The 27,937-nt window shown below is 37.4% G+C and overlaps 1 protein-coding gene across 1 annotated transcript in view; it reads right to left on the bottom strand.

The window, feature by feature from the left end:
• Positions 1–17,273: 17,273 nt before the first annotated feature.
• LOC135079474 (uncharacterized) overlaps positions 17,274–27,937 on the bottom strand; it is a 43,258-nt gene continuing 32,594 nt past the window's right edge. Inside the window, exons 3-4 of the mRNA XM_063974131.1 lie at positions 18,289–18,455; positions 17,274–17,381 (exon numbers count right to left, since the gene is read on the bottom strand). Of these exons, the coding sequence (XP_063830201.1) occupies positions 17,274–17,381; positions 18,289–18,455 (275 nt within the window). The remainder of the gene's footprint in view (positions 17,382–18,288; positions 18,456–27,937) is intronic.

The following is a 27,937-nucleotide window of genomic DNA, read 5'->3' on the forward strand; positions in this document are numbered from 1 at the left end:
GAAAAATAAGGATACGAGAAGAGTTATTCTTCTGCAAATTGTAAAAGGGATTTAAGTTTTAACTAGGTACACGAAATGTATTGTCAAGGATTATTCATAAAGTCTACTATTCAAACAAATGATAGATAATACTGCTAATTACCTCATTAATTGCAAATTTTTAGTTCTATTTTGAAATTGAATACCTACTCATTCATTAAATTGTGCGGTCCCTGCAAAATGTGTTAAAATAGAATCGTTCGTATAAAGTTTTAAATATAGTTATTAGTTGTATTTTACACAATCAGCCACGTGAACTCACGGGCGCATTGTTATTGCCCCGCTAAGTCCACTAATTAGTGTTCCGAAACAATCGGGAGAAGTTTGTTAATAAAACTGACCTCAACTATTAATTGCTCCATTTCAAGTGTTACCAACGGTTGGCTGATGATTTCGTACAAAAGATCCACTTTACCGCTAATTATGAACTTGTACGGAGAATGAAGAGCAAAGTTGAATGAAATATTATTTCCGCTTGTGCTGTTTGCTTTTTGAAGTTTAACTGCCCCTGGAAGTGGTGTTCGCGGGTAGTTAACCAATGTACACATCAGTTTATCTGACGCTCGCTAGCTGTAGCTGTACCCGCAACTTCTACGTCAACAAACGGATGTCAAATCAATCAAAACTTTCCATTTACAATAATTATGGATTATTAAGAGACATGAACCTTGATTAATTCCAAATTATAAGTAGTTTATTCAAAATTATGTTACAAATCCGCTTATTAGTTTTCGAGACCGTATGTAACATTTGTACAAAAATTCTAAAAACTAACGATCTTGCCAGTCACAATTTAAACCAACTTTTATTGTTAGTTAGACTGAAAAGATAATAAGTAAATACTTTAATGAAGCTATCAAATAGGCTGCTGACTGAATGCTGAGTACGGTTTATTGCTGGCTCAGAAATCACCATCTAAATCTGTATTGTTTTACTGTTGTCTATCGCTATTGTAACTAGACACAATTTAGATTAGGGGTTATTAAAGGGGTAAGTCTAGACTTTGAATAATAAATCAACGCGATCAACGGAGACCTAATTGTATTGTTGCAATTTTAGAGCTGCTCGTTTAATATGAGAGCTTAATTTTAGTTTTGACACGTGCTAAGGTTTAAGCTTTAAATATAGGTCTGACCTACTAAATATTCGAACTTAATACGTTCGTGTATGTATAATCGTTATTAACGCGTTGCTAATACGATACCACCCCTTACCTACAGACATAATGTACAGCCATTAAATGTGTAATTATAAACTAAATCGCGGCAGATTAAAGGGCATGCGTTATAAGGGTTGAGAATGTTCGGATACCTATTATAGCTGGATATAACTTAAACATAATATCCATCGTTACTGCCAATTCTGCGTTGATATGTACACAAAATTGTACGCTGAAAATCGTTATCGATCGCGGGATAATTACGCCGAGCGAGTGCTACGGAGAACAATCCGGTACGTAATTTGTTTTCGTACTGGAAGCGGAGAGCGCACGGGTGGTTAGTGCATGTGTTGCAGATCGGATAATCCCTTGTATAAAATTAGGCTGCCGGCGAAATAGTCGGCCACACACAGCCGATTCGTCAATAGCCGGATTCGACATCGCTCAATGCGAAATTGCGACCGCGCGCTGTCAATGCTGACAATTTTATTACGAGGTTGCCGCTCGCAAAAATTCACTGTTATATTAAAAACTCAGCACTATTTTTCGCCGGATGCTAGTAGTTTTATATTTCAATAACTTAGCCGGTTTTTGTTTGCTGCTTTTTGTTTACGGTCTATAAATTTTTAGGAATAGTTTTTTGATAAACTGTATTGCACGGTGCAAAAAAATGTAGCGATTAGGTATTATTTCTATAGGATTGTCGATTTTAATAGCCAACAGGCGTAGGTTAGATCTTACATACAGAGTAGTCTTCGAAATGGGTTACAAATAATATGGTAAGATAGAGTCGAGAGAGACGAAATAACATTTTTACTTACATGCTAGTAATAATACCTATAATGTTTCGTGTCAAAGTCCACAACAATAGACAGTTTGTTGTGCAGCTTAATAAAGGGAGGTTGCAGTTTGTGTTTAGCTTGTTTATAGTTCGCAGTTTATGAGAGTCAAATTATTCTGTCACCAGTTCGGAGAGTTATCTAGCGAGCCCGCCACATTAGTGTTTAGGGGTAATGAACAGTACAACTGTACTTTTCATAAGTATTATTCCCAGTATTTTGTGAACAAAGATTTTATTCTTTTATAAAAGTGAAAATAATTCAAAACAAGTTCCAAGCATTGTTGTAATGGTTTACTTTTTCCTACATAACTGCCTAATAATAATATGTAAACTATTAATAATAACTATATGATTTAATTTTTATTTACTTGCTTTTGTCATAGTAAATGCTGCTTATAAATATGAGTACAACCATTTTCGTTTTGGCATCTTTTAAAAAATTCTAGCGGCACGTTATAGTGGTTACTTGGACCCATTCCATTGAATACATTCAAATATGATTCAGAAGTGAAAGGATATAATCATGGTAAGTATTTTCATAAAAACGCTCAATTCATCACAGCCGCTGTCAGAGTGGTATCGCCACAAAGAAAACATTTATCGACAATAATAAGAAGAAAAGTAAAAAGACACCGAAGATCTTCGAACTCGGAAGGCACCTTGAATGAGATTTATCTTCGCAGTGCATCTTGGCACGTAAATGATTAAGTACCTACGTAGTTATTTGAACGGAATTGAAGCCGCTTCTGAAATTGTTTACTTTGATATCGAGTACTACCTTGGCTCCCGAGTGACTTATGCCTTTGTTTAGTTTACGAAAAATAAGTTTCATAAGTATGCCAGATATGACTGATAAATTGAATCTCACCTGAGAAAAGCTCAGGATGATAATACAGGGTGTAATTTTGTAAAACAACACCCATCTCAGAGGTGGTGGTATAAATGACACTGATGCAAAAAAAAAAATTCATGGAAAATCCATGAAATCAGAAAATAAATATTATTACGCGGGCGAGCTATCGGTCAGCCCCCCCGCTCTTTCGAGGAGGCGGCCGCATGTGCTCGGTGGTGTAGTGGGGGAGACGTTTGAACAAGGTTTTTTTACTAATAAAGTCCTAGTTAAAATTTTATTTATATTTTTCTTGTAATTACTTTCATGTGTACTACCACGCACCCCTGAGATGGGCCTTGTTTTACAAAACCACACCCTGTATAGAAATATACTAAAAGTGTTGACCTTACTATAGTTGAGTCAAGATTGGTACATAGTCGTTAAAATTAATTGAGCCTAGATGACGTTCCAATATGAAACTTGCATGACGAAAAGCGTTTACGAAGCCTACTTAGCGCTGTATTATTCGAGTATAGCATTATGCAAATACAAATTTTGAAAGCTTTTAGCGATTTTTACGATGGTTGTATTCAAAAGGGTCTGTTTCAACACCATGTTATTAGCCAATTCATTCCGTTTGGTTAAACTTCATTTTATGGTGGCACTAAAATTTGCGCAGCCGTTTAAATGTGGGCTTGTGTTACCAAGTTAGGGATAGTTTGGAACTAGCTAAATTTGCGTTTAGTACGCGAAATATTACGTTTGAATTTATAAAGCGGAGTAAGCAGAGTAGTTCTAAGTCCGGGAAAGGACTGCGATTAAACGTATTGTTTAGTCGCCATCGAAACACTGCGGGCGAACGTAAATTGTGCCCTGTCTATCCACTGTTTTATTTCTAGTTATTTCACGGTGTACTGATTTGACTGGATGAGTTTGAACAAGGTTTGTTCACCTCCAGCTAAGGATAGCTAGCGGCAATATAAGGATTGTTTATCTATCTCAGATATTTCAAACCTTAGATAAGGGTAACTTTCAAACTTTGTAACTGTTGAATTGCAATAAGTTTTTAAACAGATTATTATCGAAAGGTATATTGATCATACCTAATCTTTTTAGATAACTCCAAAATCTTTTCTATAAAAGGTAAAGTAGTGAGTTATTTTATGTTCGGATATGTTTTTTCTTGTAATTTAGATACCTAGCGAATATTTTTAAGATTCCACAAAGTTACCTAAGTTCCAACCAAATATAAATCTTCGTTTAGTTGACGTCACTATATTTTATACAAAAGCTAAATGTAAGAGGTAGGCAAACAAATCTTTTGTTAGAGAATTAGGTGTTTCAGCTTTATAACATTGTTTATTGTACTAATACTCGTGCCTACAATGCAGGGGCTTTGCTCACTGCTGATTTGGACAAAGCAGTGTGCGAAGTTGTAATATAAATACATTTCGTAGGGTTTGTCAGAAATTCGGTATTAGGTCATGTTGGATGCCATGCGGCACACCGGTGAGCCTCTAATAGTAGATTTTCTATTATGTCTAGTTTCTCGTCGGTCAAATACTTCAAGCATTACTTCAAGTACATTGAAACAATTCTAAAAAGCTACAGTGAAAAGAAGTGTTATATTTAAATGATCAAACTTAGAGGAGAGGAGGATGTAGAGTTATAAAATTCTAGAATAGTAACTATTAGTGTACAAACAAGATGTACAAGTACATACACATAATATAAGTAATAAGCGCCTAGTTAAAGAAAAATAAGAAAATACGTAAACAAGTAACAAGTAACTTTTAGCTTTGGCCACTTTTTCTTGAATTAAAAGTGTATTTTTAAATGAACGTTTGTCTATTGAACTATCGTCTTCACGAGGGCAATGGAAAGAAATGGAGCCCCACTAATGGGCGCGGCTGATCGAGGAAGGAGGGCGGGTCCGCGGAACTTTTAACGACTATCCAAATCACTACATTTAGTACCATTACACGCGTTTCATTCGCTCCATTTGTTGAATTATGGATCCACAAGGAGCACCATTTAAGGGATCAATTCTTTTCTCGTTTTGTTTGACACCTAAATAATTGCCAATTTTGGTTTTGAGGTATAGGTAGGAAAGTAGGTTAAGATGTTAGATACACTGAAGCACATTTTGACTGAATTTGTTTTGACTTTTGTAATTTTCGTAATGCCTTTAAACAATACATATACGAAAAGTACTTTATTTGGTAAACTATAAAAAAGAGGGTAAAAACATGAAGGCATAAAAAAGAAATGAAAAATAATTGATCGCATCCTCATAAAAAATGCATTGGATCGAACACCTAAACTGAAGTTGGCACGCGCCCAGTGCCGAACAAAAGTGGTATCTCGCAATCAGTGCTAATCTGGTGGTGGGAACAACACGCTGGTAGATACAAGCGGGGTCAGAGCTCGCGTGGCGTGCCGAGGAAGTGTTAACAGCTGGGCGGGCCTGACCTATCTAGCATCTGCACCGATTGCACTTGTCAGCCGGGCTCGCCTCCGCGCTTCCTTACACGCTGCGCCCCCAATGCGCCCATATAAAACCCGGATTGACAACCTTTTCCACGTTTGCGCGCTCCGAAGTCGCTTGTTATTTCTTCCTCCGCTTTTATTTTTCTTAAGGATCCACTCGTCGTAATTGTAACAGTGATATATTGCTTATATCCTGCTCCTTACGAATGGATTTTAGATATTCTTCTTTAAGTTTGTTCTGAATGCTAAGGGAACGCATTATTTAAGTAAGGATTTAAAATGACATGTTCTGAAAAGAAGACATCTTAAAGCAGGGTTTACGGATGTATAACTCTTTATTACTAAGGGTATTTATTTACAAGTTCGTGTGCAAAAGAAGTCGCACAAGGTTCTTGTTTTTTATCTTTGTTCAACCTAGATGTAGGTATTTTTAGACGTCTACCCAAAATCACTCTAATAGACGATGAACAACTTCTGCTATTCCAAGAATCTGTCCAAACTCAGTTCTACTCAACTTCACTTTACTTAAATAATGCTTCAGCTAACCTTTGCCGAAACGAATTCCTGCCAACGCGAAAGTGGACTGAAACTGACTTCATTTTATAATTTTTATAATAACATTATTCTCAAGCTAAAACGTCCTTTACGAAGTTTTTAAGGAGCGTGTTCTTCATAGGGGTCGTTCCATAATTTCATCGTGGTGCTTGAAACTTAGCGCGGTCGTAAGTGCTCCTACAACACCGCGTCTAACTGAAGGATCCGGTGGGGCTAGCTTGATAAATTAACTAAGCTACTTTACTATGTAAGCAAATTCATAAATCATACACACATGGCAAAAATAATGATAATGCTATTGGCTAAAATATAAAAAAAATCGACATTAAAACATGAAACTACTTTTGCGACCGTTATTTTATGCATTGGGTTCGAATTTTGATGTAATTTACTGCTTACTTTTGTATTGGTAGACTGAGTATTTGTATTTAATTGTATTCTTAGTAATGAGTAGGTATATTAGTTATTATGTTCTGCACACCTGAAAATGTATTCTTGTACTGTAATGTCGGCTTGTTACTTTTTATGTTTGCTGTGACTGGTGGGACAACATCACTGAATATATTGTTTAAGTACTTTTATAAATAATAGAACTCTAGTCTCCAATATAGCGTTTATTGCAATTTAACTTAGTTACTATATTTATATACAATTATCACACTAATGTACAATGATGACTAATTAATTCGATATTAATTACACGGGTATAGGGACCTCTTAGTGTCCGCTTAGTTCGATAGTCGACGAGCAACTGCCCTACCAGCGCAGGCGCTCCACCGCCTCCGCTGTTATTTCCCCACCTTTACTTCTGTTACGTCACTTCCACTCCCCGTTTGAGAATGTAAGTCAAAACACTGTCTTTATTTTACTAAACTTAGAAACTATTTCATTTTAAATGACACAAATATTAAGAAAAATATTTAAAATACAATAAATAAATGCTCGAATCACGACATTCGGCCATCCAACCTAGTGCAACCTCCTGGTGCACGTCTACCCCTAAGTCAGTTGCTCTATCATGCCTTTATTACTTATATACACTTTCATTATTTTAACAATTACATTTATTATTTTTAATTATACATGTATATAATTATTATTTAATCTATAATATTACAATATTTGTTTTCATATTTAAAAAAACAAAAGTAAAATCACGACATTCGGAGACTTAACCTAGGTACTTATCTAGTAGTTCTTACTTATTTACACTTTTATTATTTTAACAATTATATTTATTATTTTTAATTATACATTGTCATGTATTATATAATTATTATATAATGTATAATATTACAATATTTGTTTACATATTTAAAAAAAAAACAAAAGTAAAATCACGACAGTCAGAGACTTAACCTAGGTACTTATCTAGTAGTTCATAGTTACTTATAATATACACTTATTATTTTAACAATTATATTTATTATTTTTAATTATACATGTATTATATAATTATTATTTAATGTATAATATTACAATATTTGTTTTCATATTTAAAAAAAAACAAAAGTAAAATCACGACATTTGGAGACTTAACCTAGGTACTTATCTAGTAGTTCATAAATTAATGAATCAATCTTTGCATTGTCGCAGTTCGGACAGAGGGCAATCATCCTCACTATCATAAGAACTAGAACTATCTGATGATTTTTCAGACTCTCGTGGGTTAATGTTAACCCATGGTCTGATTCTGTCCGCTGCGACAACGCTTTCAAATTTTCTTCTATTTTTGCTAAAACCAGGAATATCTGATATCTGATATCTATCGTTGCCGAGTACTTTAACAATCTTAAATGGACCTATGAATTTTGACAGTAACTTGGAACTATTGCCCTTATTATAATAATTGGTTCTAGTAATCTTAACAAGATCCCCCTCATTGAAGACTGCAGCAGGAGCTCTACCGTTATCATAATAACGTTTTTGTTTATTTTGACTGCTTTTGATATTTGCATCAATTTTCTCCCTGATGTTTTGAAAATTAACACCGGAATTATCTTTGCCGATATCAAGTTTATTAGAAAGTGCGTCACGAAGTTTTGTCCCGAAAAGAGCTTCTGATGCAGTCTTTTGGGTGGAAGAATTAATGGTATTATTTATGCCCCACTGTATTTTTCCTAAACTCATATCCCAGTTACATTCATCCTTGCCTAAATTGTATTTAGATAATGCATTTAGAATAGTCTGATTATAACGCTCTGCTTGCCCATTTGCTCTTGGGCACGCAACAGCATTTAAAATGTGTTTAATACCGTAAAGATCACAAAAATTTTTAAAAGCACTGGAAGTGAAAGAAGTTCCACGGTCTGAGATAATCCGAGACGGTAGACCAAAGTCATAAAATATCTGTTCAAGAACTTTTATGGTACTCTTAGTTTTTGTGTTCTTTACTGGCTTTACAAACAAGTATTTGGTAAATCCATCAACAACTGTGAGAATGTAAGCATTGCCATTTCTACTTCTTACAAAGGGCCCCAGATGGTCAATGTGGATTGTATGAAATGGAATATTTGGTTTATCAATGGGATGCAAAAATCCTGATTTCTTATTATTGATACTGTCTTTGTTATAAGCACACTCAATACAAGACTCTACATATTTTTTAACGAAACGGCGAAGCTTAGGGAACCAGAATTGACTTTGAATTTTCTCAATTATTTTAGCCAGACCTAAATGTCCTATGTCGTCGTGATTTGCCCTACATATTTGAAATCGAGCACCCTTTGGAACGACAAGACACAATTTCGACGGTCCCTACGTACAATTCAGTATCTACCAGTTCCGTGATTTGCCGTTTTTGTTTGCAAAACCTTCAGAGCACCCAACAGTTACGGCTCAGTTCAAAAAACATACAGTTTTTATTTAAATTGAACCTTAAAACGTCAAAAAACAAATCCCGCAACTACAAAATTAGAACGATTTCCGCAGTAAAATTGCATTAGTGGGAGTTACGAAATTTTACGTTGGACCGCACGCTTAACCCCGCGCGCCCAACCCCGCAACTACCACTTTCATTCGCGCAGGTCGAGTGAATTGATACGTGTTTTATGAAGGAAATAGGTATTATTATGGTTTCTGACCTAATTTATTTCACTCAACATTATACCAACGGCAAATTAATCATTTAACTGTAGGAATCTGGTAGTTGCGTTGTTTCACTAGGGAAAATTAAAGTTACTATTGTAAGTAGGTGGCACTTACCTATTTTTACGTCGGAAAATTAAAGTATCTTCTAGCCGTAACTGCCACTATAAATGTTTTACTTTGGAAAAGTTTGTTTTATGTCTATAAGTTAGTGCCAGTAACGGTGTTTTACGCTGAGAAATTGTATTTTAGCAATATCTGGTGGAGATAAAAGTGAAGACAAAACAATATAAAATATGATAAACAACACGACTGAAGTATCTAGGGTCATTTATTAGACTTAACGCAACCAAGTTCTTCTCCTATGCTACTTTTTATAAGATACAAGTTTGTAAAAATATCGTAAAAATTTATTTTATTTATTTATCAAGCATATTATGGAATTCAGAATTAAATATAAGCAGGCAACACTTACAAACAAAAGTTTCAATTAACTCAGAAGCTACTATTACAAGCTTACATGATATTGCATACATACCCGTCAGAAGGATGAGGTATACCCACTAAAAATACCCTGATGCACCCGTCGCTCGCTATAAGTGCTAACTGTGAGATTCCGAACAAAGACCTCCCGCCTACACGGCGACAGTTGGGACGAGAGCAGCTGGAAGTACACAGCTTTCCCGCACATACACACTCACCGTCAGCAGACGGTGGTGGTGGCTTATGCAATGCCTCCCGTACTGCCTCACGACCCTGTTACGCTGGCCATTACTGAGGAAGGAAGATAGGAGGCAATCATACTGTCACCTACCCTGGAGTGAATTCAAATGCACCCGCACTTGGTTCGTAGTCGCGCTATCGTACCGCAGCTTCTTTCGGCACCTTGTCTTCTCAGATAGAGGTGATTCATTACCACCCAGGTTTTGTTACCGTCCACATAGCTTTGACTATGCTATCCCGCAAGAATATGGTGGGCCGTATGCTCCTAGCCACCGCAATACAGGTAGGGCTCGAAGGATCCGTGCCCAGTCATGGTGAAATCGCTCGAGCAACCTTAAACTTCTGCACGATTGCGAATAAGGTTCGGTGACCCAACTTAGCTACGGCTAGGTAGTTTATCAACTACTAGACTACAGCACAGGCTAGCGAGTCTCACGTCAAACGGCCTCTCTGTCCTCCTAAGGGAGCTTTCACCTCGTTCTTCACGCTGCGTTAAAGCCTACCATGTAGCCCTGTAGACTTTCTGGGCCTGTTAAGGTCTTAGAAGATGGGTAGCGTTACCCTTTCCTACGAGGGTGATACCTTAGATGGGAGTCCTGTACAGAATTATGCTTTTGAGGGTGCCAGTATAGAGCTCCTGGCCTTTCTCCATAGCCTTCCGACATAGAGTTTTCGGACTTCCAAATTAGGGAAGCAGCCACGACGAAGCAAGCTGTCTTCCATACGCAGGGCGACGAATTGGAAAAAGTGCAAGCTGCCACTGATTATATACAATTAAGGTCACCGTAGTCCCTAAGTCGCCTCTTACGACACCCGCGGGAAGAGTAGGGGTTGGTGACAAATGTATTCTACTCGTCGTAAGAGGCGACTTAGGGACACATATCAAACAGAGAACGGGCAGCAGCGCTCTCTGATAAACATCAATCTTTCAAACTGCGATCTCCAACCCGCCTGCCAAGCGTGGAGATTATGGCAAAACCCTCCACTATAGTGGAGGAGGCTCATAGTCTAGCAGTGGACTGTAAAGGGCTGTTGATGGAGGTCACCGTATTTGCGCTCACTACTTGGCGCCACTGGTGATTAACAGGACCTTACTCTTAGATATTTGATCTGTGCCTTAGCTTTGACAGTGATGTGGGCGTCAGGTGAAGGTATCAGGGATGCTTTTAAATATATGTGGTCCCTAGCCTGGGGCGAGCATAATGCCATCTGTGGCGCCCAGGCAAGCCGCCTCGCTGTTGGAGGGGAGGCTCTGAAAGTCATCAGGATATTCTTGTAATGATGAAACTATCTGCATGGCAGATGATACCTTGAAATGTCCATGCCCTTGAAAAGGGTTCCATTTAGTACCCAGTCGTATCCAATGTTCCACAAGATCGAACTCAAAAAAGACCCATGTGGATCTTCGGGCTCGATGCCATGGTGTCAAACCTGGCCGGCACTATTGAAAAAGAAAATTTACCGGTTCTACAGGAATTCTTCAGTCAAAAGACCCCTTAGATAAGGAAGAATCTTAAGGTATTGAAGTGCCTCCAATATGCAACTATCTGGGAAACGAGGCGGGACGCTGTTAAGCCTCGTCGAGGAGGACTATGGGCCTAGAATGAGAGTTACGGTCAGTAGTAGCTGAACTTTGTTCCCATGTACAATTACTTATGTGGCAGTTAATGATTTAAACAAATCTATTAATCCAACGTAAAAGTCAGTAAGTACCACTTACGTCATTTGTAATTAGAAACTTTCCGTTGTATAAGTGAGTAAATGACAAATAATACACTAATTGTGATTATTTTTTGATAATTCTTCATGATTTATAAAATATACCTCATATAAAACTATTATACCAAATTTCATCAATGTATGATAAATAGAACGCGAGCTACACATGTTTAAACCTTCAAACCGCTCTCCTGTAAAATTGGCCGTTTTCAGATACGTTATTATACGTAGGGACCATCGATTTATCGTTGACTTTTCTATACACTTTATGGTCTTTTATGACAAAATTCTTTTTTATGTCCTTCGACTCCTCGTCATTTTCGGGCTTAAGTATTTTCGCGATTCGTGAAATATCTGGATCAGTTAACTGTAAAGCAAAAAGCCAGTGGTCTTTCTCGATGTTTAGGACATCACCGTGACTTGATTCGTTCAAAACCGTATTGCGACTTAGCGCGTCTACGTGGTTCATTTGAGTTCCAGGTCTGAATTCTATATTAAAAGTAAATTCACTTATCTGGAGCCACCACCTTGCTATACGCGGTACAAGATCTTTTTTTGTAAGAGTAGTTCGCAGGGCATTACAGTCCGTTACAACCTTAAACTCAATTCCTAATAGGTACACCCTAAATTTCTTCAATGAACAGACAATAGCCAATGTTTCGAGCTCGTATGAATGAAGGTGGCGTTCCTCGGGCGTGGTTTGCCTGCTAAAGTAAGCAACCGGTTTTAAAACGCGTGGAGATTCCTGCCATTGTAAGAGTATACCCCCGATCCCCAATGAACTTGCGTCGGTGTGCAATTCCGTTTCTAGTTTCGGTTCATACAAAGCTAATATAGGGCGCTCAATCAATTTTTCTTTTAGGCACGAGAAAGCGTGAGATTCTGTTTCGGCCCATTTAAAAGGGGTATCCTTTTTTAGTAATTGGGTGAGCGGCCTAGCGATTTCACCGAATCCCCGAATGAATCGTCTGAAGTAGCTAGCCAAGCCTAGAAACTGCCTAACTTCGTGAACATTTTTAGGGTCTGGAAACTGCTTGACAGCCAAGATCTTTTGTTCATTTGGTCTTATACCATCTGCCGAAACCTCAAACCCGAGATAGTTTATAGTTGTGTCGAAAAATCTGCACTTCGATAATTTAAGTGTTAAACCATTTTCACGCAAAACTTGAAGAACATCTTCAAGTCTTTTAAACCCTTGATCTAGATTCTGAGATGGTATGAGTATGTCGTCTAAGTAAGCTAGAGCGGATTCGAAGCGCCGAGAACCCAGCATTCGATTTATAAGTTTTTGAAAAACGGCAGGAGCGTTGGCAAGCCCAAACGGCATCCTTTTAAATTCATAATGGCCATCTGGGGTCACGAAGCCTGTGTACCGTCGACTGTCTTCTGCCATAGGCACTTGATAATACCCCGACGCAAGGTCTAAAGTTGTGAAATATTGATTGCCACTCAAATTAGTAAGTTGGTCGTCGATCAAAGGTAGTGGAAAGCGATCTTTCTTTGTCTTATTATTGAGAGCCCTAAAATCTACACATAGTCGTGTCTCACCTGATTTTTTTTTTACCATCAAGATCGGACTTGCATAATCTGAGTTAGACTCCTGAATGATGTCGTTTTCTACCAACTCCTCTATTAAAGAGCGGACATGCTCTCTTTCCGAATAAGAAAGTCTATACGGACGATACACTACAGGTCGGTCATCTGATAATTCAATAGACATTTTCACGTCCTTAGCACACCCAATTTCTCCTAAACTCAAAGCAAAACAGTCTCGATATGACTGTAACAAATCATACAACCTATCTACAGACTTCTCGTCTAACTGGCTGCCTACCTTGATTTCGGATCTCTGCAAGGGTTCAAGAGATGAAATGTCTTTAACAATTCGATTGACTTGTTTAACTTCTTTAGTAACAAAAGACCTTGCTCTAGCTAAAACTGTCACGGGGTTTAAAAAAAAAGGAGCGTTGGCCAAGTTACTGACAACTACATGACACCTCCCATTTGCTACAGTATATACACCTTGGTGCAAATGATACTCCCTGCCTACTTCGCCACAACTATACCCATCAACAAAAACATCGCCGTTAAAGGAATCATCATCGGAGTAAACTTCGACTAAATCTAACCTGTTCAATTCAGTGGGAGCCAAAACCATTAATTTAAGAGTTTGTTCTCCTTCTAAAGTGTCCGAGTCTGAGCTTTTGTAGAAAAGTAACGTGTTACTGTTTTTCAGAACCGTCACACAGGGTTGCTCGGTGAAATCCTGTCCAATAAGCAATGGAGCTTGCAAAAACTCGTCTTTGACTACCAAAACTTCGATTGGTGATTCAACTTCATCGATTTTAACTATTAGTAAAGACTTATAGTCAGGAATAACGACAGAGTTACCAAATCCCTTAAGTACGGGAAGATCGGCGAAACTCTTACATAAATTTAATTTTTGAGCATCTGAATCTCGCATAAGACTACATTCGCTGCCGAAATCAATGTAGGCAACAAAGTCTTGGTTCGAAATTGTCGCCTTTTTAAAGAATTTGTCATTGACATTACCGGAAGAGATAAGTAACGTATTACGTTCTACTTTGGCTTCTGTACGAAAATTAAATAGCTCTAACTTGCAATTCGCATTATCATGGCCAACTCGTCTGCATTTTTGGCATTTAACAAGAGGTTTTGGGCATTTATAGAAAGTGTGACCTTTCGTCCGACAATTAAAACATGTCACTTCGCTTGAAGCCGAGGAATTATGCGCAGGGCGAGGTCCTATAGGTTGGTCGGGCTTTTTGATAAATGACATATCTACATATTTTTGAGAACTGAGAAAATTCAATAAGTCTTCTGGTTCCTCACAATTTAAGGCTTGTGCACTATTCCTAATAGATTTATCTAAAATACCGTGTAGAACACAGTCAACAGCATTTTTACCTTGAATTTTACATCTATTTAACAAGGACAGCTTGTCATAGAAATAGTCGCATAATTTTTCATTCCTACGTGTGGTACGAGCAAGCATTTCTTCGAGAAGCTGACCATAATTTTGTTCATTGGGAAAAGCTTTCCTTAATTTGGTTTGCCACTCGTTCCAAGTAAATATGACAGTTGGTAATGCTTCAAACCACCTTTTTGCAAGGCCAGTTAACTTCTGAATAGCAAAATGTATGGTCTGCTTCTCGTTCCATTCGTAAATATTACTACACTCGTTCACTTTCGTTAACCAGCTATCAATACTCTGGGCCTTATTGTGAGGATCGAACTCGGGCACAACATTGTTTAACTGATTATTAAATTGATTTGGTTTCGCTTTCTCTTTCTGTAATGATGTAAGAAGGTTCAAGAAATCCGCATTGGTAATCCCCGATGTTTGATCGCCAGAAGGTTCTGGCATTATGGTGGGAGTAGGCGCAATGATACTAATTGGACTGACCTCTTCAATAATCCACCCAGACGTGGACGATTCTTGCCCCGACGTGAGGCGCCGACGTTTGGTTGAAGTAGACGGCCACGGAGGTCGCTTCCGCTTCCGTCTCTCTCGGCTCTCCTCCATGGTCTCCAAAACAAAACTTAAATATATTAGAACTCCGCTTAATAACACCCCCTTTTTGGGTAGTTACTACACTAATTAAATTAAAAAGATTTAAATGGAGCTATTTATAAAGTTAAAAATTGAAACAAATACAAATTATGGTCCATCAGTACACCTGGCCGCTAACAAAAATCAAGGACACACTTGGCCCTTCGGCACACCTGGCCGCTAACATAAAAATCAAGGACACACTTGGCCCTTCGGCACACCTGGCCGCTAACATAAAATCAAGGACACACTTGGGTCTTCGGCACACCTGGCCGCTAACATAAAAATCAATGGACACACTTGGCCCATCGGTACAGTATCAAACATTTTACATACATAATATGACGCTCTTGATTATGTTAGTATTATCAGAGGGTAGCCCCATCATATACGAACATAATAGTTTGAATACAAATGTGCTTCGTATTATGTCCGTTCCGCCGGAGAATAGCCCCGACCATATACGAGACGCAATACAGCACACAAGATTCGAACATACATATATTTATTAAGACACGAGCTTCATTATGTAAGTATCGTCAGAGGGTAGGCCCCATCATATACGAACATAATAGTTTGAATACAAATGTGCTTCGTATTATGTCCGTTCCGCCGGAGAATATCCCCGACCATATACGAGACGCAATACAGCACACAAGATTCGAACATACACATATTTATTTAGACACGAGGTTCATTATGTAAGTATCGTCAGAGGGTAGGCCCCATCATATACGAACATAATAGTTTGAATACAAATGTGCTTCGTATTATGTCCGTTCCGCCGGAGAATAGCCCCGACCATATACGAGACGCAATACAACACACAAGATTCGAACATGCACTTCAGTATTTTTTTTATATAGGCACATACTTTATTATATTAGTATCATCAGAGGGTAGCCCCATCACATACAAACATAATAATTTGAATACAAATGTGCTTCGTATTATGTCCGTTCCGCCGGAGAATAGCCCCGACCATATACGAGACGCAATACAGCACACAAGATTCGAACATACACATATTTATTTAGACACGAGCTTCATTATGTAAGTATCGTCAGAGGGTAGGCCCCATCATATACGAACATAATAGTTTGAATACAAATGTGCTTCGTATTATGTCCGTTCCGCCGGAGAATAGCCCCGACCATATACGAGACGCAATACAGCACACAAGATTCGAACATACACATATTTATTTAGACACGAGCTTCATTATGTAAGTATCGTCAGAGGGTAGGCCCCATCATATACGAACATAATAGTTTGAATACAAATGTGCTTCGTATTATGTCCGTTCCGCCGGAGAATAGCCCCGACCATATACGAGACGCAATACAGCACACAAGATTCATAAATATGCTTAAATAACTAACTATCAAAATCATTAAAATTTGTACCAATAGAATAATTTAGTTAAAAATTTATTTTACATACCTTCGTCTGTGAGCTGTCTGGATCACACTCCCGCTTCCGAGTTTTTATAAATAATAGAACTCTAGTCTCCAATATAGCGTTTATTGCAATTTAACTTAGTTACTATATTTATATACAATTATCACACTAATGTACAATGATGACTAATTAATTCGATATTAATTACATGGGTATAGGGACCTCTTAGTGTCCGCTTAGTTCGATAGTCGACGAGCAACTGCCCTACCAGCGCAGGCGCTCCACCGCCTCCGCTGTTATTTCCCCACCTTTACTTCTGTTACGTCACTTCCACTCCCCGTTTGAGAATGTAAGTCAAAACACTGTCTTTATTTTACTAAACTTAGAAACTATTTCATTTTAAATGACACAAATATTAAGAAAAATATTTAAAATACAATAAATAAATGCTCGAATCACGACAGTACTATCTGTTTCTATGTAAGACACCTATGTCGCTTGGTAGCCTTTGTCATGGAGAAAAGCTCACATAAGTTGCTACGAGAGTATCATTAAAAAGTTTAACTCGAGAAAACTCAAAGTAAATGCGGTATTATCTGATTTTCTATTATCATAGGTATACTTGATACATAAATATGTATTGCATAGTGATGTATCGATGTATTATGATATTCCATCAAGTGCTTACAAACGAGATACAACTGAAATAAATTGTAAGCGTAATCTCACGCGACCGCTTTGGTGTCAAAAAGTTTAGCAAGCAGCTTAACTGATGGAGGATCCAAGTTTTGTATAAAACCCAAATCCAATCGGCAGCATATTACCAAAATCGAGATGTTTCATCTCGTGACCCTCATGAATCAACCTTTAGACCTCGGGCTCGCTGCAGAATGCAAATGTAGCTGAATATCAGTGAGTGGCTGATGGATGGCGTCTCATCTAGGGCTGCTTCTTGCTGGACCTGGAAAGAAATATATCTTTCAAAACTAAGTAGGTATACATTCTTATTGCAAACAATAATGTGCTACAGTCATTCATGCATGGCACTGACATAAATGCGTGAGACTTCTAATAGGAATGCACTACACGTATTCACGTGATGACGTAAGTACCTACACTCAGGTAGTAAGGGTCGTGTTTGTCCTTTTCAATGAATGGTGTACAAAAATTGAATGACTACAGTTTGAAAAAAAAAACCCACAAACGTAATAAATAAAATTGTGAAAAAGTCGGGAATATTTCACCGGTTTGGAAAAATGGTTTAAACTGGATCAAATTTTTTTGTTAACATGTCTATACACACATATCCTGTTTCATCTCATGTAGGTAGGTAGATATAGACAGAATCCATAAAGAGACGGCATAGTTTATAGGACTTATTGCTAAGAAGTAGTTGAAATAGGCGCTAGTTTGCAGCACAAATGTATAATCTGTTGTGCCGACTGTATTCGCTTAACATGTTTAGTTATACGTGTTTAAACACAGCGCTACAAGCAGTCACTTGGTAGCCTTTTGTCGCTATCTCTCGCAGTGTACAATGATAAACAGCAATATTTGACATCTCATGTAGTGAAGTGGAAATCGGCGCTATTTTGCAGCACAAATGTATAGTCTGTTGCAGGGATGTTGTGGATATCCGTAACCGTAACCGAAACTTTCGGATATCCGAAATAAAAAAATATCCGAAACCGTAACCGATTCAAAAGTTTCGGATAATTTCGGATGTAGGTAGGCAGTTTAAATTGTTTTTTGTTTATATCCGAAATATCCATAACCTAAAACTACATATCCATAACATCCTTGACTAGGGATGTTATGGATAACAGACTTGTTGTGCTGACTGTACTCACTTAATGTTTAGTTATTACGTGTTTAAAGACAGCGCTGGCAGCCGCTTGGCAGCCCTGGCTGCCCGGCGGGCAGTCTCGCGTGCTCGCTTTATCTTCGTGGCTTTTCAAGAACAATCGTTTTGTCGCTATCTCTCGCAGCGTACAATGATAAACAGCAATGCTGACGTTAGATGTGACCGGTATACCTGGATAAACAATAACATTTGCATATTCATGGATCCGTTGCTTGATAAGTCTGATAATGCTTAAGCGGTTAATGGGGTTCATTATTTAGTTTTCGTAGTTGTAGAGTTGATGTACGCTATTTTGTTTATTTTCCATTTTATGATCGTTTACATTTAAGTAAGTACTAACGGTTTGCATTCTAATTACCTACTCAAATAAAGATAAATTATTTTGGTACAACTTATGGAGCTACGCAGTAAGATCCTATTATCTTTTATCTAAAGAATAAAATATTTTGTACTTATAAGCTCTCGATATACCTTTTTGAACGAAATATAATGTTGTATAAAAAATTGGCTATATATCAGCGTATAATAAATACATAGACTAATACAAATTTAATTCTAAATTCACCTAAATATCGCATTATCGAACTTGCAGCTGTTATTACCTGTATTACCTATACTTTTAATTGGAATTCTCGTTTATGGGAGGTGGGCACGTAACGACCGCGCGGAATGATAAGGCCGATAGGTACTTATCCCGAGATGAATAATGTCCGACACGCACCGAATATTAATCACCGCCAAATAATTGACCTCAGTAATAATGGGAGCCATGCCTTATTCAATCCGTGTCCCTTTTACAACATAATAAGATCTTATTCAGTTTAAACATAAGCTACGACCTGCGTGACCATTGCGATTGTGTCAGACAAGAAAAAGTCGGTCTGCTACGATAATTTTTCATTGCAAGGCTGTTTATTTGTATCTACGAGCCTATTCATCACAGTCTACGGTACCTATTTTGAAGTCAGAATTTTACTTTTGCATTTCAAACCTGCATTGTTCTTCATTTATTTTGTTACGAGGTTTAAACTTTACATTTCGATGCATAATTAATGAAATGAGAAGAGTCAACCTGTCACAATCAGGCCATTTGAACAATATTTATAAACCCTTTGCTACCAGAACATTCCAATTTAAATACAAAGAGCAAACGCACCGCGCACGTGCCAGCGGTCGCAATCTAATATTCTAAAATATTCATCCACCGGCTAATTGAATAGCAGGGCGATTACATAACGAATGTAATGAACTACAACGCGTAAGAAGTGTAAGGTAAATATTAATCTGGACATCGCGGCACACGGTCTAATGAAGTCGGCCGCCGGAGGGCACCGCAAGCATTTTTAATCCCCAGCGCATCTCATAAATTCAACCCGGGATGAAGTCGCTTTTGTTTTTCTTCGAGAAATAAATATTTTTTTCGCTAGATTTACAACGGTTAGTTGTCGGCCACGGACAGCTTTGGCTCTTTTGTTGTACTGTTTCATTGTTATTGGGATCTAAGGTCACTAAGGGTTGCTAATGAAGGATGAAATTTTGAATTTTTTAAAACAAGGTATTGATTCTGTCAAGGTAAATAAATATCATGTTCTGGCAGATGTTACAACTGTAACTTCACAACAAGTTTTAGGTTTAACTAAATAGTTTACGATTGACGGGAAATGTTTGCGTAGTGAAATATGGGCGGAATTAATCCACAGGTACTTCAGCCGGATGAAAGTTTATCAATAATTTTGATTTATAGGAGCCCCTCCGCTCATATCTACTCCAAAGTTTTGCTATTTAAACAAATTTTACGTAGAGGTTATTAGTAGTTTTCCACATTCGAGAACACCGTTAGAGTTTGCGAATTGTGTCGAAATTGCGGTCTGAGTGAAGTGAACTAGGCTAGAGGAATTAAAGGCTTATATTTCACAAAAAAAATACATTATTATGTAAAAACTGGCAAAAGGTATTCTGAAAAACACCTTTTGTGAACACTCTCGTGTTTTTCCATCATGTTGCCTGGAAACCTTCATCCTCGTACATTTGAAAAGAAAACAGGAAATTATCAAGAATTTTTGTGAAACATAAGCTTTACACGTGTAGCGTGATACATTTCAGTACCTATATTTAAGACTTAATGCGAACCATTTAGCGTTGCATGCCATTCGAACTACATAACGATAACGTTCAAGAAGTCTTGCAAGCCATTCGTTGTAAGCTGAAGTTGTTATTTAGTTATATTAATAATGGTCGCACGTGTAGGTATTAGGAATTATACCTACTACATTGAGTTTTCAATAACGGAACCTGAACCCTTTTTAAAAATGCAAGTTATTTTCTGTGTCTTTTTGTTAGTTCGTTTCATTTCATACCAAAATCTTTTATCGTAAAAAATATGGAGGTGAAATAGGGGATGAAAATTTTCTCATACGAGTAGTATGGTAAGAAATGTCAGTAATTTCAAAATAGTGCGATAAAGTGTGACAGTTTGAATTTTAAGCAGATTAGGGTGATACATTTAATTTGCTTTAGTATTATTTAAATGTACTTAGGTACTTCATCAAATCTCATCCGTGTATTAAAAATGGTCATAAACAAACTCTACGTGAGGTCCTTAAACTTAACCAGACGATTTGCTAACTTAACTTTATGGAGTTGTAAACTTTTTAACTCGCAGATTTTACTGCACTTTTAAATATTTCCTTTTTAGAAGTTTACGATGTGTTTGAGTGACTTTAAACAGAACACCGAGATATTATTACCTACTTTAGGTGTTTTCAATGACATGGGAAAATTAGTTTTCTAACTAGTTGAATATTTTTTGTACCATCATCACTATTTGTACCTATAATGGATCAAGTAATAAAATAGATTCACGTACCTACGATATCGCGAGTACAGCATTTTGTTATAAGTGTATTATCACATCAAGGCTTAAAGTCAACATTATCCATATGCCCACCCATCAATCAGCTCAGAAAACCACGAATAACATAACGCTACATGAGTTCTGACATTAATTCCACACCCAATGGTGTTACTAAAATTATTGTGGAAATAACAGATTGTACCGCAAAAACATGTCACTCGCCGATTCCATATTCGCGACAAGATTTACAAGTTCAATTAATCATGGCTCGTAGTTTTCCATAGCGTGGCGGCGCCTCCCTTGGCCGCACAAACGAGCAACAAAATTTCCTTGTATCGACAAAGTGGCCGGCCAGAATTCCCATTTTCACGATAACGATCTGTCCCACCTTGTGGCCATTAGGGGTCAGGCGATGGTCAGATAGGAGGCAATTTATGCACTGCACACTCAAGAGCTTTGTTGTATTTACTTACTTTTTATGAGCTCAGATTGTTATCCGGCCTGTGCAAAATGTTCCGTTTCCAGGCTTGACTTTCGATTTCTGAGTAGTCGGCCTTATTGGCTGTGTTTATGACGCAATTTCTTCCGGTGCGTCAACGCGATTCTTAGCTAAAAATAAACCCGCTTTCATATTACGAATGTTTTTTTAAGAAAATTACATAATGGTCGACTTATATTTCGTTCCTATTGTTTGCGTAGGCATAGATTAGAATGCCTAATTCTGTACAACACATCCAAAGCACTGACGAACTTATCGTTACAGGTATATTAAGTACTTGTACGCGGCAGTTATTGACATATCACTTTCCAAGTAGTAGCTTGATGATAAATAGAGAGGGACGTGACTTGCCTACGGATCAGCGAGCTCAGACGAAGTCTATCATTTAACCTAAACATTTCATAAACCCTCGTAATAAACGACGGAGATGGATAATAAAATACTCGTAACGTGATCTACTTTATCTATGAAGTTCTTTATTATATCTTTGAGTAACGATTAAAATTATGATGAGGGCAAAAATATTGATAACCGCAGATATAAATAAGCTTCATAAGGGTTGAATGTCGGTAAAATATTTATTGGCGAGTGCGCCGCTCTATGCGTTGTAAATTTTATGCTGCTCTAAAATAAGTGCTGTAGAATAGCAGCTGGATAGGGTTAATGATGGCGGGGCTCGCGGAGTATTTTATTATTTTATAATGAGAAGGCTCGGCCAATCTGTCGGGCGGGCGGGGAGATATACGGCCCATTAATGCCACCAATGCTAATAAAACCTGAATATTTCACGTATCACCGCGCGGAACATTACCATAAACAATTTGCGATTCAGCAGCTGCACCGATGATTAAATATTTTTTTGCATTCATCGACTTTTTGTTAAAGCAATTTGGCCTTTTAATTTCCACGCCCTTTATGTGGTAGACAGATAGCCGGGCGCTCCGATTAAATGAAAACCGGATGCTATTTTCCCTGGATTTTGTAGAGGAAAAAGGAGCACAATATATTTTCAAATCTCTGTGCTAAAGCTGCCTACTGATTAAGTAGGTACTTACCTACTGGTAATATGAGAAGTCTTTTGGTGGACTAAGGCCCAGAACAGACGGTGAAACGCAACTGCAACGAAAATGCAACTTTCTGATGATTCTGATAAATGAAACTGAAACTGAAAGTTTCAAACTGGTCGCGTCATGTGTGGTCTCTCAACGGACGCTATGGCAGAAACTTAGATGCAACTCAAAAGTAACTAGCAGTTGCAGTTTCGTTGCAGTTGTGTTTCACCGTCTGTTCTGGGCCTAAGCGCTGGCAGGATGAGGATCAGAAAGCGGTTGTTCATTAGAAATAGATCAGTTAGTTTTAAACCATAAAAAAATGTGAAAAAAGAGGTTTAAAAAGATAAGCATACGAACTGGTACATCGGCAATATGTAATTGGTGAAAAATACGTTTAAGAACATTTAACTGCGCCAAAAATCTCTTATCTCACTTCAGACCTATCTGCGCAACGAGTCAATCGAGAACAATTTTATGGGGTCCATGGTCATGCGGGACTACAGTATTTATACAGTACTAGCGGCCGCCCGCGACTTAGTACGCGTGGATCCCGTTTTACCCCCTTAGGGGTTGAATTTTGCAAATCTCGCCGTAAAAACCATCCTTGGACTTCAACGAACATTAAAAAAAACGTACTCAATCCGTTGAAATTTCTAGATGAGAGAAAATATTTTGTTCTGTCTAATGAAGTTTGAATTTGAAAATGGGTGCCTTATTTTTGCATGTGAATGTACTCGTACAGTTGTGATTATTCAGTCACTCGATTGCTGCTGACCGCGCGTTATCGAGTAGTAATGCCCGGATGCTAATAGGATTGCTTGTGCTCCCGCAACTGTTTTAAACCCCTAGTAAATTGTGCGGTTTTTTCGCTTCACATTCCAACGTACGATCGGGGAATATTCAGAAAAATAAATACCATAAACGGCAAGTAAATTATACTCTGTGGCGTTTTGATTGCAACCTATTTAAAAAACAAAATACGGCGGAGTTTACTTTGGTAATACGGAAATCCTGTGAATAGGATGTGAAAAATATGAAAGTTGTTCCACTGGGAACTCCATTATGAATGCCGTTTGTATGAAAATGTTTCCATATTATTTGTACTGTGTTTTTGTGCAAAGGTTGGAATAAAACCTTTTAAAATCACTCTTTCAGTTGGGGTTTATGTTACAATGCACCATTAAAAAGTTTCTTACTCGATGAGCTTACCTACACATCAATTAAAGTTACATTACCCACCAACATTTTGTTGAAAGCTTTTCCGAAGTTCCCTTGTTAAATTCTGGGGGGGAATTAAATAGCAACATAGTATACGGCTTTGGTACAGATCATAATATCCGTGTTCTGTGTCTGAGGCCGCAATCCCCGCTGAGTCCATTTAAACAAATGTTTCTTTTGTTCCGTTCGCCGCACAATACCTACGATGGCACTTGTTGAATAGCAAACTATGTTTATGGAGGGGAGCAGTGAGTGACGCACCACGGAACTATCGATTTGAGAATCGGGCACTGAATCCAGAATACCATAAATAATAGTGTAAAATGGTCATTTATTATGTTTTTTCAGATTCAGTATCTACAAATATTCTTATGTAGGTATTCTGTGAAGTTCCTAGATAGCATGTGAGTATTGTTCGTTATCATGAGACTCAAGTAGGACTGGAAATTTACTGCTGAACGTATATACCTCATTCCTTATTCATTTATGCAGCCAAAAAGCTCGATCTCCTTCTGCCTTTTTATCCAGTCTCATATTAACTTCTTGAAGGTATCTGTCCATCGAGCAGCACGGCGCTGCGTCTCTCTATTCTACATTTGAAGAGTCGTGGAGAACCAGTTCATTTCTTTCATTTGTTCTGCGACAGATATGGATAAAGTAATAAGCCTATATAAAAATTAAGATAAGTAATAAATCAAAGTTTAGGTGTACCAAAGGTCAGTTTATTAAGCCACTGCTCGTGGACCCAGATTTGTTATTTTATTACACTGCGCGGCCGGGACATCCCTAAAGTAGACGAATCAGTCCCAAGTAATGGCCGCTCGCACTCGATTACTCGCCTAATGCAGTCGTCCGAATAATAGTCGAAAGCTCTCAGAGGTCCTGTATCATTTTAACATAATGTGCTCAAAGGGCGACCGCCGCGGGACCTGCGGTTACGCGTGATAACATTCCGAATGAACCAATTACATTAAGATTTAGGGTCGTGCGCAGAATAATTATGTAGTTTAAACGGCTTTTTCTTATAATAATTAGTAAAAGAGCACTATTTATGACTTCAGCTGCGTGAGTTTTATGTAATCTATGTAGATTATGCCGACCCGCCGATATTAGTCGTCGACTTTTGAGAAGTTGACAAAAGTTATTGAAAGTAAGTACAAGTTATCGACATGATTCTTTTGAGAAAAAAAAAATGTGTAGAGTCCCTTACACTTCTGGGAATTCATTCCTGTCCATTTATAAATATTTTAAAAAGTTTTTCAGTCTATTGTAACAAAAAATATTTGAATTTGTTTCCACGCCAACACCATTGGAAGCAGTCGAATATTTTTTTTGCTCAAAATACGATGTGTACGAACCTACGTATAAGCTGCCGTCTATATTTATTGCCCAGAAAATTGCAGTCGACTGAATATTTACGACAAAACAACGTTATGAAAGTTTATGATGCTTTTGCAAAACTGCATTAGTTTTATACGGCTGGTCATATGCGAAATGCCATTTACTGCGTCATTTACTGAGCTACAAACTTAGTTTAATACAATATTCTTGGTCTGGGTTTAAGTAATAACTTATTTTGGTAGTTATACGTTGTTGTATTATTCTTAATTGGTAATTGTGGCTGCGTCTCTTGATTTTTGTTTGAAATAGTGAGCTTCGCACATCCATTGATTGGCATGGCATCTCCTTCTTTCGCAATACTTAGATACAATTTTGCTATGAAAGTTTAATGTTTAAAGTATAAATTAAAAGCCCGCATGATTATCAACACAAATCCAAGTCGCAGATCGGCTTTGATATGTTCAACACGACGGACAAAGATATAAACGTTCAGAGTGGCCTGTAAAACTGTAACGGATATAGGCGAGGCTCACGCAAACGTGAAACATGGATTCCAACGGCCGTTCTTAGGTAATCGTTACAGTCGGCTACTTCGTTAAACTGTTAATCGTCCACCAAATTAGGTTACAAATGTCCCTTGTAATTGCAAGTTAGTGAAAAGGTTACTTCGGTCTGTATAACAGTTGCTTAATGGTAACACGCAATAAGCTCATGATCACCAGATTTTTGGCACGCCATTGACTGGAGCTAGGTGAGAAAAGTAACTGCAATTGTGTGTACAATTATAGCATATTCAAAGTAAAATAGTTTTAGTTCTGAACTTTTGAAGTTTTAAAGGTCATATGGCGCTGTTTTGTATAGGTAGGTACAATTTAACCGTTATGTACCTACTGAATAAAAAGCTTAAAATGGTTCAACTTCTCAGTCCTGTTACAATATCATTGATTAAAACAACTTGAATAGAACAATATTATCTTCCAATTATTGTTTCAATCAACGGTTAAAATAGTACCTTAATTTTAATAGTACCTAGTATTTATAATATTGTTACTTTCAACATAATTCGAAACGAATGGGAGCCTTTCATTGCGCCAATCAATGCAAAATTGATTTAATTATTAATTCTCGTGTGCCATTACTGCCATTAAGATATAGTATTTAACAGTTGAGTTTATCATTCGTCGTATCGAAATATTATTCATGACCGATGCCCGGGAGAGGTCCACAATTTTATTGACTGTCAATATCAATTACTGTCAACAGCGAAGGTCCGAATCCGAGCGATGATTTGTAGATTGCGATATTGCGGCTAATATCTAATCGACCACTAAGATAGTTTGTATTATACCAAATAAAAACGATTCATTCATTAATTTATGTTATAACTAGCTTCTGTTCGCGGCTTCGCCAATGTGGATTTATCTTATAATGTAATTGTATAAAGAGGAAATTATGTTATTCTGATGTTTAAAATAATACTGTTCGGCTGGGTTGCACCATCTTACTTTAACTTTGCTAAACGTCAAAAATCTGTCAAACTCTATACAAAAAGCACCGGTTATCGATAAGGTTACCGTCAAAGTTAGGTGGTGCAACTCAGCCTAAGATTTCATCAAAATCAGTTCAGCATTTTGCGTGTAAGAGTAACAAAATATCTATTGTTTTCTACATAGGTACAGCCATCTATCCACCCTCACAAACTTTCACATTTTATAGTCTTAGTAGAATTGACATCGCACCTACGGTGCAATAACGTCACTTATGCAATTTTTTTCAAAACTTAACTGATTATGAGAAAATACTCCAAATCTACCTCTTTACTTGGTTTACTTTGATTCAGTTGTTTTGAAAAAAATTGCATAAGTGACGTTATTGCACCGTAGGTGCGATATTATTGTAAAATTTTGTATTTTAGTCTGGGAAAATGGTGCCTATGAAAATTCTTTAATGTCGTTTTGAAATGAGATATGAAAGCTGTAAACATTGAAAATAATACAATATTACAGAAATTAAATCCACTTTGAGGTTCAACCGTTGTGAATGCCTTTTGTAATTTATGCAACCGTCAGTAAAACGTTACGGAGCCAACGATTCGCAGTGCAAATCTATTTACCTCGTCGATTTTGCGAATAAAAACCCGCGTTCTGCATATTATGCTCGGTTCTATTTCCATACCATGTGTTACGATCATGGATCACGAACCAGATTTGTGTATAGTGATGTACGAATTCGATAAATGAATATTCTATTAGTACACCGGTAGACGTCGACTGACTCGTGTTACGGTCAGAGATTGTGCTTTCTGAAACGGAATTATGTCTGCAAAATTCAAACTAAACTGAGAATTTCTAGAACTATAATTTTATGTTTAGCGTAGTACACAAAAAGTGTCAATTACAAATAAGTACAAAAATTTTAACGGAACTTTATAAGCAGATTTAACGCTAGAAGAGATGTCCTCCAGGCGAACAGAAAAAATAAAATTTGTATGAATTTCAACAAACTTAAACTTTAAAATTAGAACTCATAAAGATTGGCTAATAATGAAATGTTTTTATAGTTTAGAAGAATATTTTAATCATTATTGAAATTCTAAAATATGGACAACCCACTTAAACATTTTTGTAAATTATATTATTCTCTTTTCTTTACCTACTCTACTCATATTGTACGTGCGAAATGGGCAAAC

This window comes from Ostrinia nubilalis, chromosome 16 (genome assembly GCF_963855985.1).
Source record: "Ostrinia nubilalis chromosome 16, ilOstNubi1.1, whole genome shotgun sequence".
Classification (NCBI taxonomy): Eukaryota; Metazoa; Arthropoda; class Insecta; order Lepidoptera; family Crambidae; genus Ostrinia; species Ostrinia nubilalis.